At 34.3% G+C, this 16126-nt stretch overlaps 1 protein-coding gene across 7 annotated transcripts in view; it reads right to left on the bottom strand.

Annotated features, from left to right (window-relative positions):
* Positions 1 to 16126, bottom strand: part of Ccdc158 (coiled-coil domain containing 158) — an 83524-nt gene that overhangs the window by 14639 nt on the left and 52759 nt on the right. For 6 of the 7 annotated variants that reach the window (XM_047567018.1, XM_047567017.1, XM_047567021.1 and 3 more), the window contains 4 exons: positions 6937 to 7085; positions 5370 to 5429; positions 3666 to 3725; positions 712 to 779 (listed from right to left, as the gene is read on the bottom strand). In XM_047567018.1, the coding sequence (XP_047422974.1) occupies positions 712 to 779; positions 3666 to 3725; positions 5370 to 5429; positions 6937 to 7085 (337 nt within the window). The remainder of the gene's footprint in view (positions 1 to 711; positions 780 to 3665; positions 3726 to 5369; positions 5430 to 6936; positions 7086 to 16126) is intronic. The other variant, XM_047567022.1, reaches the window with a different exon arrangement.

Here is a 16126-nt window from a genome sequence, read left to right as displayed (position 1 = left end):
TTAAGGAAGGTGAGGGGGTTAGCAATGGGGGTGGGCACAGCAGGTACAAAGGTCCTAACAGGGGAGCACCTGACATGTTCAAGGAACAATCAGAGGGTAAACAAAGCAGAATGAATGAAGGAGGAAATAGTAGGAGAGTTAATTGGGATTTAGAGGTACTGTCATGACTTTGGCTTTCGCTCTCATGAAAATGGGGAGTTGCAGGGTTTTCAGCAGGTCCTATCTCTCTACTTTTTTAACAGTGGCCCACTTCACCTTTTGAATATAGCCCTCCATGGTTATTTTAAAAGAAATGTGTTTTTCTTTTCCTTTTCTCCCTCTCCCCTTCCCTAACCTGGAGGAAGAGAACAAGATTACATTTTACCCGTCCTAGACCTAGTTATCTGGTTCTAAGCACACACCCACCACCGGGACCAAGTAATTCACACTTGGGGGATGGCACCAGAAGATCTAAGGAATGGATATCTCTCAAATTAACAAGTGAATCACAACCTCCTCCAACTGGGGGTACACCTTGAATGTAGCCTTTGAAGAACTTCTTTCAAAGCCCTCTGTTCTCCCTGATGGGCAGAATCACAGCCTCTGTGACAGAGGTCCCCTGTGTTTCTTCTTTGCTAGCAAAGCAATAATTTTTGTTTTTCCTTTTTCTCAAAACTGTGTCCTTATTAAATTGTCATCAGGGACAAGGACCAAGCTTTTGGTATCACTCACCTGTGCATTGGAATGTGAAACAACTAGATGGATCTTCTAGGTCTCCTGCATTCAACATGACTGGCTCTCTGGAAACATACAAACAGTAACAAAAGCATTCTGGTTCACACAGACCGCACTAAGATTTATGAATACCTGTTAACATAGGCAAATTTGTTGGCTTAAAATAAAATTCAAGGTGGCAATCATAACCCTAAACTGCAGACTAACATACCCTAAGAGGGAGATTTGAAGTTGCATTGTCATTTTGCATGAATATTTTTCAGGATGAAATAATATATAATTTTGGTCAGAAAATAAATGTTTGTGTAATAACTGACAAATCCAAATCATCTTTTCATGAATCCTAGGAAATGCAATCTTAACAACTCATTGAAAATAGAAGAAACCAAAGACAGCAACAACAAAAATCTCTTAGCATTAGTGCTATCTGTTTACAAAAGCATAAGACTTAATAAAATTAATAAGTTAAACTATAAAGTTCTCTGTGCACTGGGTAGTGTGAGAAGATCATAGCAGTTCTGGTTCCTTTTTAGAGGGTTTATGAGGTCAAAGCTATTTTCATGAAGATGTTTTCTGCTTTTTAAGTCTCATTCTTTGCAAATATCAGAGGAGTTCCCCCAGGGGCTGTGTTGATAGCAATAGCCAATAGATATCATAGCAAATCAGATCCAATTTTTTATTTTTTATTTATTTTATTTTTGTGATACTGAGTATTGAACCTAGAGGATTGCACATGCTAGGCAAGTGCTCTATCACTGAGCTACATCTTCGGTCTTTTTTATTTATTTTGAGACAGGGTCTTGCTAAATCACCCAGGTTGGCCTTGAACTTGTAATCCTCCTGCCTCAACCTCCCAAGTAGCTTCATTGTCTTTCTTCTTATTATTATTTGTTCTCTTTAGTTATAGATAACTCTAGAATGTATCTTGATGTATTATACATACATAGAGTACAATTTCCCATTCTTTTGGTTGTACATGATGTGGAATTACATTGGTTGTGTATTCATATATGAACATAGGAAAGTAATGTTCAATTCATTCTACTATCTTTCCTATTCCCATTCCCCCTCTCTTCCCTTCATTCTCCTTTGTCTAATGCAAAGTACTTCCATTCTTCCCTATCTCCCCCTCCCTTATTGTGAGTTAGCATCTGCATATCAGAGAGAACATTTGGCCTTTGGTTTTTTGGGATTGGCTTATTGCACTTAGCATGATAGTTTCCAGTTCCTTCCATTTACTAGCAAATGCCATAATTTCATTTCCCTTTATGACTAATTATATTACAACAATTTTTTTATCCATTCATCCGATGAAGGGTACCTACGTGTGTTTCACAGTTTAGCTGCTATAAACACTGATATGGTTGTGTCATTATAGTTTGCTGATTTTAAATCCTTTGGGTATATGCCAAGGAGCGGGATAACTGGGTCAAATGGTGGTTCCATTCCAGGTTTTATAAGGAATCTCCATACTGCTTTCCAGAGTGGTTGCACCAATTGGTAGTCCCACTAGCAATGTATGAGTGAACCTTTTTCCCCACATCCTTGCCAACATTTATTGTTACTTGTATTCTTGATAATTGCCATTCTGAACAAAGAGCTATAGAACTCAATAATACAATCAATTATTTAGACTTAATGGATATACATAGAGTATTCTATCCATCAATGACTGAATATACTTTCTTCTCAGTAGCACACGGATCCTTCTCTAAAATAGATCATATCTTAGGTCACAAAGCAACTCAGCAAATACAAAAAAACAGAGATACTATCTTGTATTCTATCAGATCATAATGGAATGAAATCAGAAATAAATGATAAAATAAAAAATAGAAGCTACTCTAACACCCCGAGACTAAATAAAACGCTATTGAATGACCAATGGCTAGCAGAAGAAATCAGGGATGAAATTTTAAAAAAAATTTTAGAGGTTAATGAAAATGGTGACACAAATCCAGTTGTCTTTTATTAAGTCAGACATTAAACTATGAAACAACACCTTCTTGGTGATTTTTTGAAGGATATATATATTTTTTTCTTAAAATGAGGTATTCTGGTAACTTCATTGCTGAAGAAAGCAGATTTTTCTAAGTCATGGAGAACTATACAGCAGAGCTTTAGTTGTCTCAGGCAAAATAAGTACTCCACAGACTTCTTCCCAAATAGTTCAGTGTAGGTCCCCAAAGGCAAGTAGGAGTCACAAGCATGTACTTAGGAGACAGCTAGACCCAAGTTCAAATCTGGGTTCCACTTTCTATAAGTTATATGACCTTATCACGTTGCTAAAGCAATCTCTCAGTCTTCATTTTTAACCTCCATATGGGAAAATAATGCCTACCTCATAGATTAGATGAGCTAGATTAAATAAGTCTGAAGCAACCAGAAAACAGAAAAAATAAAATACAGTATAGTTACTATTAATGGGTACTGTGTAGTGTTATATCCCCAAGAGAAAAGGAATTTCATATTTTTTAGGTTAATAGAAAGATACATTTAGAAAGGTTCAAGTTTACTGTATTGTGATCAAGTAACAGAGACTGTAATATAATATTTATAATGCTGTCTTGAATCATTTCCTAAATAAATATTTACTAAATGGCTATTAGGTGGTAGGTATTATGCTTGATGCTGAAGATGCAATGATGAATAAGCCTCAATTTAACCGAAATTTAAACAGTAGAAACCACTTTCAGACTCTTAAGACAAAAAGAGGGGGCTCACTTAGCTCTATTTCTTATGAGTGCTGAAAACAGAAAAGATAAAATAAGTTTTTGCCAGGTGGCTGGTCAATGAGTAGACCTTGAAAATGGGTCTGTTTTGCTCACTGTAATTTTCTAAGGGCTTAGCATAGCACATGGCACATTATAGGCAGTAATCTTTTGAATTAATTAATGAAGAATAGTAAAGGACACATTTTGAAAATTGGAGGTGGTAAGATAATTTTTTACCTGCTGAGTGTTTCACTGGACTTGCTCCCTTCGGTGGAGTCTCTTAATGAGTTGTTGCTTCTGTCAGTAAAAGAATAAGAGAAATTAAAGATTACACAATGCTACTTCCTTATCAATCTAGTAAAGGTTTGTGAGATAAATAATTTATTATGTTTTGTTTTGTTTTGGCACTGGGGACTAAACCAAAAGCCTTGTGCATGCTTGGCATGCACTTTACCACTGAGCTACACCCCAGCCTGATTTAGTCTCATCTGGCGTGAAATGATACCATGTGGTAGACAGGTTAACAGGTCATAGAGCTTTAATTATATGATAAAATAAAATGGTTCATCTAAATATTACTTTCAGACAGATGTAGATTCAAAGGAATGATTCTGGGGCTCTGACTTTTCCAGGTAGAGAAAATTATATGGAGAAAAGCTTGAAGACTAAAAGATTTGAACCTCTGGGAATCGGGAGTAATCTGGTTTGATTAGAGCATAACATGGGAGTAAAAGCAGTCTGCTGATAAGTTAGGAGATTCCTCAGTACAGACTGGGGGATCATGTGCTCATTGTTACAGGCAATGGGTTATTGAGATTATCAAGCGATGAATAATAAAATATTAATGTTTTTCCTTTTTGGCTAAAATGTGTTCTCAGAAGTTGTCTTTTTTTGGTGTCTTACTTAAGGTTGTGGATTTCATTTTTTTAATGTTCTTTTTAATGAATTCATTTAGAATTCAGCTATTCAACTACTGATGATAGGAGGTTTATTTTCAGTAAGGTTCTTATAAACCTGCCCTGAGGTTGTTATAATTCCCTTCTGGACCACTCTTCTCTTCACATTTATATAAGTCATTGTAAACATGTATAGAATAATTCTTTTGGCATGGAATACCTATAATAAATAGCTTCGTATGGCTAAACACCAGTGCTGTGCTTTGGATGTTCAGTGTTCCTCAAGGCCAATGTGTTGAAGACTTGGTCCTCAGAATGGTAATATTGGAAGATGGTGGAGATTTAGGAGGTAGGACCTTATGGGAGGTCTTTAGGTCACTGGGGGCATGGGCCCAAAGGAGACTGAGGGAACCAGCTCCTTCCTCTTTTTTGCTTCCTGTCCATGAGGTAAGCAATTTGCTCCTCCACCTGCTTCCCACCATTGTTATCAGGACCCCCAACAGAGTCCCAAAGCAATAGGTCTATCAGATCCTAGACCGGAACTTCCAGAACTATGAAGTAAATAAACCCTTTCTAAATTAATGATCTCAGATTCTTTGTTGTTGTTGTTTTGTTCTGGGGACTGAATCCATGGGCACTTTACCACTGAGCTACATCTCCAGTCCTTTTTATATTTGATTTGAAGACAGGATCTTACTAGGCTGCTAAGGCTGGCCTTGAACTTGTAATTTTCTCACCATGGCCTTCTGAGTTGCTGGGATTACATCTCCAGGTATTTTGTTATAGTGATGGAAAGCTGACATAATGAGTGAAATTTAAAATAAGCAAAAATAAATGCCTATGAAGTTGGTTTCTAGAAAGTAAATTACTTTAAGTTCATTACATTGAAATCCTTTTTAAACTCAACAATGAAATGAGTTTTCTTCACTGAAACCAATATGCCCTTGAAGTTCCAAGAAAACAATCCAAATAGACTTTGTAAGTTACCAGGCCACATATAAATCCAGGACAATAAATTAGATTCAGAATTTCAGATTCTTCTTACCTATGGCACATCTCTGACCTCAGGCTTGATTCAGTCATGCAATCTCTTACTCTATCATTTCTGTGCAGACACATATAATTTTCAGTTAATTAAATATAGGTAAATTTCCAGATTCTATGTCTTTTTAAAAATAATCAATTGCTCACATGATTCAATTTTTATGAGCTAAAAATGTGAATTTTAGGCCTCCAAACTAATTGAACAAAGGGCTACCTTTGGAATCCATGAAATCAAAAATTATTTCCTTCTATGGATTCTTAAGTTAGGCAGAATGTAGGCTGTAGTGACAAAGGTCACTATAATTTTTATAGGATTAAAAAAAAATTAACTTAAATTCTCTAAAGGCAGGGATCAAATATATCCATGTTTGATAGAGTCCAGTACAGCTCAAGTCAGTAACTAGCATCTGGAGAGATGGAAGCCTGGTCAGGGAAGCCATGTTGATCCTGTGGATGATCAGTGCTGGGAGCCAGGGGTTCTAGCTTTTACTTCTGGATTTGTCTCTTAGCTTCATAAAAGGAGGTGAGTTCATCTATGTCTAAATTCACTCATCTGTCAAATGAGTTAAATACTACTATTCTGGCTTAGAAGGCATATTATAGTTATGAGAAAAATGAAAGTGTTCTTCAAGTGAAACTATTCTTTAATGGAGTGGCGAAAAGAACATTTCTGACATTATATGATTCAGACAATGCAATATTATGCTAGATAACTGGACTGTTACAAATATTTTACTATTATTATCAATAATATTTATAATGAGATAAATCCAGCTAATATTGTGGCACGTTGGGTAAATATATACTAATAGAACATCTTAAGGAACTGGAGATTGTTTATACAGCTATTATTTTAGACAGTAGTATTTTTAGATATTTGCCATATAACCAGAAATAAATATTAGAAAAATGAAAAATATAAAAATATATATCATTTTAAAATGCTTTAAGATAAGCTAGGGTAAATGACAATGCAAAATAAAGTTAAAAAGTATTATTTGAAAAGAATATGAGAATCTCATTGATTTTGCAATTTAGACTGGTGAGCTGGCTAAACCCTTTTTGGCTCTGACTGTTTATTAATTTGGTATGTGTAACTGTCATGAATACTGAGAGAACAAAGGCCTTTCCCTAATTTACACTGGGTGGGTTATGTAGTTCTTGGGCTTCTAGTTTTAGCTCCACCATTGGACCATGTGTTGCAAGCAAATTAACCTTTTGAAGCTTCTTCTGGTTGTTGTGATGGTCAAAAAAGAGTATGGCTCTCAAATCTTCTGGGAATTATAAATTCCTATACAAGTGTAACTTTGAGTAACACCTTGTACTAGCTACTTTTTGAATTGAATGACTATATTATTTTCTCTTGATGTCAAACTTTTTTTTTTTGCTTTTGCTTAACTTTCGCCTAACTCCTCCACTTTCATACTGCTTCCCCTGGTAACGTCAGACACTCTTGCAAGTTATTTAGACCTCAACCTTCCAGAGAGTAACATGTGGACAACTTAATGGCAAGCTTCTCATGAGAGGCGCTTCCTACTCTGAGGCATGTGGTCTCACACAGCACGTACAAGGCTCCGAGAGATGGTGTTATCCCGCTCTCCTCAGGTTTGGTCAGAGGCACAGGAGGCTCCTCATTAATCACGCTTCTCAGTTCTTGGAGAAGCTGTTTCAGGTCCCTTGTTGGGTCTTCTTTCAGTATATTAGGCTTCATGCAGTGCTGAATTAAAACAATGTACAAAACAAAAACATTTTTTCAGATGCAAATGTTAATTTTCATCATAAAAGTAATAAAATTATGGAAGAGCAAGAAGAGGAAAATAATAACTACACAGGTATAAAAATCTTACCACATTGGAATAAGCAGTAACAACCAATCAATAATTGACAGAGTATTATAACTTAATATAATATACAATATAACATTAAGTTATATTGTATATTATATTAATTTGTATATTATTAATATAATGTATTGATATATTAATATAATATAATAATATATTAATATAATATAATTAATATAATATATTATATTAAATTGTATATTATATATACAATTTTAACAATGTAGTTTGAACATCCTTACCATGCCATTAAATATTTTCAATTACATCTGAGAAAAATAATTTTGTTACTTTGTTTAGAGCCAAACTAATTTTATAAAACTATAGAACTTTAGAAGTAAACAACTCTTTAGAGATGAATTAATCTATTCCCATTTTACTAATGAAGAAAGAGGCATTCAATATTTTCAAATTGTTAGTTGACATTTGATAAAGATTGATGTATGTAGTATTCTCCAATGAATATTTATAATACAATAACAAGTGTAGGTTTTCCTAATAGGCACATCAAGAAGGGAAGTCACATGGCAGTCAGAAGTTGCTGCAGTGGACTCAGTGGGTCACTGAGCTATCCCCCTGAGGTATGTATCCCATTGTAGAGTTACATCTGCAATGCAGATTGCTGCTGAGGGTTGAACACTGCAAAAGTTTGGTTCTCTGGACTTTCTCCTACTTCCCATCTCTGCTGACAAATCACGTACAATATCCAGCTGGAGATATCATGAGCTCCATCTAACTCAAGTGTCATAGTGTGGTCTTTCCAGTATACCAATGATCATCTCACCTGGAAATTGCCATGATGAGTCTAAAGTTTCATAAACTAGACTCCATTAAATTATTAAATTTGACTCCATTCACTTAAAAAGTATAAAGATGTGAACCAGTTTCTTAATCATGAATGAGAACATTTCTTCCTAGGAGATGATCCTGGTTTACTAAACTCTGGTTTTGTTCTTGTTCTAACCCTGAGATACATCATATCCATGGTGGAATAAAATCTCAAGAACTTGATAAAAAAAAACTTAATCCTACTGCAGTCTTTAGTCACTTTAGCTCTATCCTGGACTTTGTATCTTCTGTCCATTAGACAGTTTATTTAATAAGCTCTAGCAATTATTAAAATGCATAAGCACTTGACATTTATTTCAAATGGTAAAATGTAATAATCTATAAACATATAATTATGATTTTTTCCTCCCCTGCCTCTGTCTTCATCCTACCTAGGTTCTTTGAGAATGACACAAGAGTTTTTTTATTTGTTTTGTGGTGCTGGGGATCAGACTCAGGGTCTTGCACATGTGAGGCAAGTTTTATGCCACTAAGCTATACCTGCAGTCACAAGACACAGGGTTTTAAAAAGCATTCAGTTCTACCATCCACTTAGCAATTAATCATATCCAATCCTATAATGTTATTTTATTGATGTCATCCTATTCCATCTCTTTTAATTTCAAAATGTGGGTTGGTCTTCCAATTAAGATGTAAATTCCAGAGGAGTGAGTTTGATCATCACTGTCTTTTTAAACTCCATTACATATAACCCATACTTTTCTTAAGTATAGAATCATAAAAATATCAAGTATGGAGGGGTTCTGAAGATCACTTGGTTCTAGTCCAATTCTCCATCAGAGGTGATGATGAATTCTCATCATGGTATCTCAGCAATATACTTATCTGCCCTCCCTTGATCGCCAAAAAACAAGGGAGGTGGAAAAACACCTTTAACATTTTGATGTGTTTGCCTCCCATTGTCTTAGATGTATAAATTTATAGAACAAGCTGAAAGAACTATTTTAGGTTTGGTAGGTTTCAGTAAAGGAGGAGTAAGTTTCTTTTTCTATTTTCCTTACTCCTTTGATCTCTGGTAGCTGCTATTTTGGGTCCCTCTGAGGTTGGGAGAAAAGGGGAGAGAGATATTGTGGGGAAATAAAGCCCTACCTGAGTGGCCCTGGTGTGATGTCTAGGGAGCAGATGAACAGGTTTCTGAGCCCAATTTATGCATGCTCCTGCCCAGCCCTGAACTCTCAGCAGTGTTTATATTTGTGGTGGTCATGTTGGCCTATTAGGTGGTCCCCTTCAATAGGATTCTTTTTAAGATCTCCCTTTTCTAGGGCCTGCCTAGGGCTCATGAGAAGTAGGTTTCTTAACTTTGCCCTCCTCTGGGGAGAGTGTCACATAGCACCAAGAAGGGCAATACTCTTCACTTTGCCAGCTACAGAGAAGCTATTCATTATAGACTTCTCTCAAGAAGTATGATAAACCAAACTCTACAGAACACTTGTCAGGCTCTGGAAAAGTGTCCCTGAAACTCCATAATTCCCTTGCAACAGGGGAGGAGTGAAACATAGCTCACAGAAAGGTGCCCCCAAAACTCTTTTCTATGGGTCTCTTCAACTTCTACCCTCTCTTCTTTCAAAATCTTGAACTGATACAAGCCAAGACTAGTAAAATAGGTATCACAGTCTTTTAGCTTGTGCTGCATAGGTGGTGTAGGTGCTTGATTTATGATGTCTATGTCTTATTTCTGATGCTAGGACCTTTGGTAAAATGGAGATAAAAGTTATCTGTGTATGCATATACTTTGTCACCAGATTTTTAGCCATTTCATAGATCATGAGCATTTTCCCTGAACATTAGTTTAAAACACAACTGTTACCTGGCATAGTAACACATGCATGTAATCCTAGCAACTTGGGAGGCTAAGGCAAGAGGATCGCAAGTTTGCAGTCTGCCTCAGCAACTTAGTGAGGCCATTGTCTCGAGATAAAAAATAAAAAGGCCTGGGGATATAGCTCAGTGGTAGAATACCCCTGGGTTCAATTCCCTAGTACTGGAAGAAAAAAAAATCCATTAAAGCCAGCACCAATGTTTATAATTTTTTTAACCAGTGCTAAGCCCACAAATATGATAACCTAAATGAAATAGAACAGGTTCTTGAAAGTTAATCTGCCAAAACTCACACAAGAAGAAACAGACAATTTAAATAGGCATATGTCTATTAAAGTAATTGAATTAATAATTAATAGCCTTCCAAACAGAAAGTACCAGACTCAGGTGGGCTTGATGGTGATTCTACTAGACATTTAAGGAAGAAATTATACCAATTCTCCACTCTCTTTCAGAAAATAAATGTCAAAGGGATACTTCTTAATTCATTCTATGAGTCCAGTATTAGTCTAATATGAAAGTCAAAGCTACTACAAGAAAAGAAGACTATAGACCAGTATCTTCCAGGAATACAGATGTAAAAATTCATAAGAAAATGTTAACAGATTGAATTCAACAATGTATAAAAAAATTATATACCTTACCCTAATGGGATTTATTCCAGGTATGAAAGGCTGGGTTAACATTCAAAACTCAAAGAAGAAAATTAATCATACATGCAGAAAAATAATCTGACAACAAATCTTTTTAAAAAATTTAAGGTACTGGGGGCTGCCAGTTGGTAGAGTGCTTGCAAAAAAAAAAATTTTTTTTTTAAGGTGCTACAATTGAACCCAGGGGTGCTTTCCAACTAAGCTATATCCCCAGCCCTTTATATTTTTTTATTTTGAGACAAGGTCTAAGTTGCCTGGGCTGGTCTTGAAACTCGTGATCCTGCTTTAGTCTCCTGAGTGGCTGGGATTACAGGTATGTGCCACCAAGCCTAACAATGTCTGACAAAATTTAACAGCCATCTATGATAGTAAAATCTCTCAGCAAACTAGAAATAGAAGGGGGATTTCCTCAATTTGATAAAGAAAATGTACAAAAATCATATAGTAAACATGATATTTAATGATTAGAAACTAGGTGCTTTCTCATTCAGATCAGAAACAAGGCAAGAATATCTCTTCTCACTACCACTTCTAGTCAAGATTATACTAGAAGCTCTAGCTAGTGCAATAAGACACACACACATACACATGCACAGAGGAAATAAAAAGCACACAAATTTGTAGAAGAAGAAATGAAACTGTCTTTGTTCATAGCTGACATGACTACCTATGTAGAAAATCCCAAAGAATCCCCAATGACAACAAACAATAACAAACTCCTGGAATAACTAGGAGATTATAACAAGGTGGCAGACTATAAGTTTAATATAAAAAATTCAATTGCTTTCATATATACCAGCAATAAACAATGGGAATTTGAAATTAAAAATATAATACCATTCATAATAGCCCTCAAATATAAAATACTTAGCAAAATGTAGAAAATACAGATAGGAAAACTATAAAATTATGATGTAAGAGATCAAAAGAGATAAACAGAGAGATATTCCATATCAATGGATAAGAATATATAATATTGTTATATCAGTTCTTCCCATTGTGATATATGAAATCAATGCAAACCAAAACCCAATAAGTTATTTTGTGGATATAGGCAACGTGATTCTAATGTTTATATGGAAAGACAAGACTCAGAATAGCCAATACAATATTGAACAAAGTCAGAGAACTGCCACTATACAACTTGAAGACTTACCATAGGGGCTGGGAGTCAGCTCAGTAGCAGAGTACTTGCCTAGTCTGCTAGAGACCCTGGGTTCAATCCCCAGCACCACAAAAACCAAATCAAACCATAAAGTTACAGTAAACAAGATGGTACTGGTCAGAGAATAGACAAAAAGACCAATGGCAGAGAACAGAGAGCTCAGAATAGACTCACAAATATATAGTCAATTAATCTTTGAAAAGGAGGCAAAGGCAATTTAGTAGAGACAGGACAGTATTTCAACAAATGGTTATGGAACAACTGAACATTCACATGCAAAAAATGAATCTATACACAGACATCTTTCACAAAAGGTAACTCAAAATGATCACAGTTCTAAGGACAAAAGGCAAAACTATGAAAAATCCCAGAAAATAACATAGGCTAAAACACAGATGGAGTTTGTGATAATTTTTTAGATATAACACCAAAAACATGATCTATGAAAGAAAACACTAATAAATTTTGCTCTGTGAAAGACAATGTCAAAAGGTTAAAAAAGCAAGTCACACACTAGGAAAAAAATCTTTTCAAAACACAGAACTGATATCCCAAATAGACAAAACAAACAAAACAAAAAATATCTCATAAAACAAAACAATAAGGAAACAAATAACACAATTTTCAAAAAATGGCAAAAAGTTTTGAACAGAAATTTTACCATAAAATATAGATAGATGGCAAATCAGCATTTGAAAATTGGTCACATCAACATCATATATCATTAGAATTGCATGTTAAAATGACAAGCTACTAGTAAACTCCTATTAAAATGCCTGAAATGCAAAACGCTGACAACACCAAATGCTGATGAGGGTGTGGGGCAATAAGAATTTTCATTGCTGGTTTGCAAAACAGGACAGTCATTTTGAAAGTCAGCTTGGAAGTTCCTTACAAAATTAATTATGTTCTTACCCAAGTGAGCTGAAACCTTAAATCCACACAAAAACTTCACATGATTATCACATTTTTACTCATACGCGTCAAAACTTGAAAACAACCAAGAAATCCATATTATTCAATAATATTCAATAATAAAATAAATGAGCTATTAAGCCATGAAAAGACCTTAAAAGTACATTACTATGTGAAGGAAGCCAATATACTATATGATTCAATTTACTATATGAAAAGCCTATGTGCTATATAACTATATGACATTCTGGAAAAGACAAAACTATGGAGATGGTAAAAAGATCAATGGCTGCCAGTAGTTCAGGAAAAGGGATACAGGGATGAAGGGATGAATAAGCAAAGCACAGGAGATTTTTAGGGTGGTGAAACAAATGCATGTTACTATAATGGTAGATAAATATCTTTAGGCATTTGTGAAAATACATATAATTTATAAGATAAAGAATGAACCCTGATGTAACCATTGACTTTAGTTAATAATAATGTATCAATACAGCTTGTCAATTAAAGCAAATATATCACATTGATACAATGTTAATAGTAGGAAGAACTGGGGTGAGGTTGGGAAGGGAATCTATGGGAGCTCTCTATACTTTCCACTCAATTTTTCTGTAAACTTAAAACTTGCCCTAAAAATAAAGTTAAGAAAAGAAAAAAGAAATTATGGGCTTTGAAAGCAAAAAACAACCAGAAATAGTCACATCAATGTGTATGCTGATCAGTCAAGTATGATACCAAGAGTGCTCATCACACTGTACCCTCCCATTATCATTTAATCATTTTATATGTGAATCTGGTCATTCATTTTTCCTTAATATGTAGTTTTATAATTTGTTTACAAATAAATTCGAACATTGTTCATATCTATCAGCTATTTCACTTCTTTGTGAATATGTTATCTACATCTTTAGAACACTCTTGGTGTGAGTGCTATTTTCCTCTATTGATGTACAGTTATTCACTTTTTAGCTACTGGACATGTTTTCTGGTTATAGTTTCCTTTTAATTTTGTTTATGGTGGTTTGTGACTTAAGAATTTTTATTTAGTAAAAATTACCAATCTTTCCATTTAATGTTTATATATCTTGTAATCTTTTTTGTTCTTTTTAAAATTTTTTTGGTAGGTATTGGGAATTGAATCCAGGGCACTTAACCACTAAGCAACTTCCTCAACCCTTTTTTATTTTTTATTTTGAGATAGGGTCTTGCTAAGTTGTTTAGGGCCTCTCTAAATTGCTGAGGCTGGCTTTGAACCTGTGATCCTCTTGCCACTGCTCCTGGCTTGTTCATTTATTTTTAATAATTTACTATTTATTATATATGAAATTTGACTTGATTGATAACATAAGAAAAATATACTTTTAAAATTAGAAAATACCTGGGAAATAAATTTTATATATGATTTACATATGACTCTTGTTAGTTTAGTAAAGAACAAACCAAATATACACTCTTCCTGAAGTTAGAGTAACCCAACAAAAGGATCTTGTACCCCACACTCTAATCCTTTGATGCTTAGGATATACTTCAGGTTGTTTCCAGGAAACATACTCTTGCAGGGCAAAACTACAGCCTTTTGGCTTCAGAAGAATATAAGCTTATATTGTTGTTGTTAGACTGAAGGTTTATTTTGTGATTTTATTAATTTCTATTATCTTTCAATAATTTTCTATTATTTTTACTCAAAACTCATTTTTTATGTTAGATTTGCTTCTAAAATTGCTACTAAATTTTATCTCTACTGTACTTCCTTCATCTCCAAATACTGTTCTAATGACTTTGAGTCCGTTATAGGCACATTTATGAGTGATGATATAAGATAAATAATGCTTAGAGAGAGTGTGCACTTCTTGACTGCTTCAATCTCCATTCTCTAAAGGCAGAAGATAAATGAAAAACCTAAATATAAAAGCTTGATCTCATTCAGTTTGAATTAGACTATTCTATTTTGAGAATGTCTGACCAAATCCATTTTCTCATAACTTATATTCCTTTTAAAAGAATGTAATAAAAATGGAATACACTATTTTTATAGTGTATTAAGAATAGATGAGTAGGAAAACAGGGCAAAAGTAATAATAAAGTGTTGCTAAAAATCTTGTCCATACCATGGGTACTCCAGTGGCAAAGATCAAGTACAGCCAGTACAAATTACAGTGTATATGTACAGAATCTGACATATAATCAAATAAATTATATCATCATGGAAATATTTTCATTTTTTATGCTGAAACCAAAATTTCTGAAACATAAATCTAAAATACTTCCATATCAAACTAGTAAGACTTATAAATCAAACTGCCAATTTTATAAACACAAACATACATGTTTTGAGCTTCTGAGCTTGGACTAAATCACATAATATAACTTTCCTAGTTTTTCTACTTTCTCACCTGTAACACAAGGGAAATCTCTTGGATTATTGTAAACACCTTTGAAGCTCTAAAACTGTATGAACTTCATTTACAAAGACCTAATAAAGCACAATAACAATTCAGGTAGAGAATCTATTTACATAACAACTATTTAAATTATTTTTGTAAACAGCATTTAGATAAATAGTATAGAGAATCATGACTGTATATTGGTTAAGAACACAAATTCTAGACTCACTCTGTCTGGGTTAAGTCTTGGTTCAACTGTGTTTTTGTTGACTGAAGGCTCTATGTCACCTAGCTCCTCACATTTCAGTTTCCTTGTCTGTAAAACAGGTATTATAATGATAGCATCTACCTCATGTAAGTATTGTGGGGAATAAGCAGGATAATCTACAAAGTACGTTGCACAGTGCCGGGTACAGGAGTGTTCAGTAAATCTCAGTTATTATTAGAATCATGAAGTAAAAAGAGTAAAATAAAGTTAAAAGATAAATGAAGTTAAATGAAGGGGCAATGAAGAACAATGTAAACAGTATTATTTTACTTCTGAACATGACACTTGGCATTTATTTCTGCTCTATATGAAGCCCTCCACTGAAATGGTACTAGAAATTAAAAATAAAGAGGAAAGGAGAGAGATCACTGAATGAGTAATGGCAACAATTTGGGGGACAAATTACTGAAGCCAAATCGATAATTTGTAACTGATTTAGCAAAACAAAGAAAGCTAAAACCTGATTTTAAATCCTTTGGACATATACCGAGGAATGGGATAACTAGATCAAATGGTGATTCCATTCCTAGTTTTTTCAGTGAATCTCACCACTGTTACATCCACAAGAAATTAATTAAAAAAAAAAAAGAACTATGAGTAAATGGCAGAGAGATCAATAGAGGCAAGGGGGCAGAGGGTAGGAAAGGGAAGGTGAAGGAGAGGTACTGGGGTCTGAATTAGAATAAGAAATATTCCATGCTTGTACATCAAAATGGATTCTACTGTCATGTATAACTAAAAAGAACCATAAAATAAATGCAATCTACTGTCATGTACAACTAATTAGAACAAAAAAAATTTAAATCAATCATAAAATAATAAAAAAAAGGAAAGCTAAAACTTGAAATACCTCACAAAAGTA

Source organism: Sciurus carolinensis, chromosome 10 (genome assembly GCF_902686445.1).
Source record: "Sciurus carolinensis chromosome 10, mSciCar1.2, whole genome shotgun sequence".
NCBI lineage: Eukaryota > Metazoa > Chordata > Mammalia > Rodentia > Sciuridae > Sciurus > Sciurus carolinensis.
This window is presented reverse-complemented; position numbering and strand designations above follow the sequence as displayed.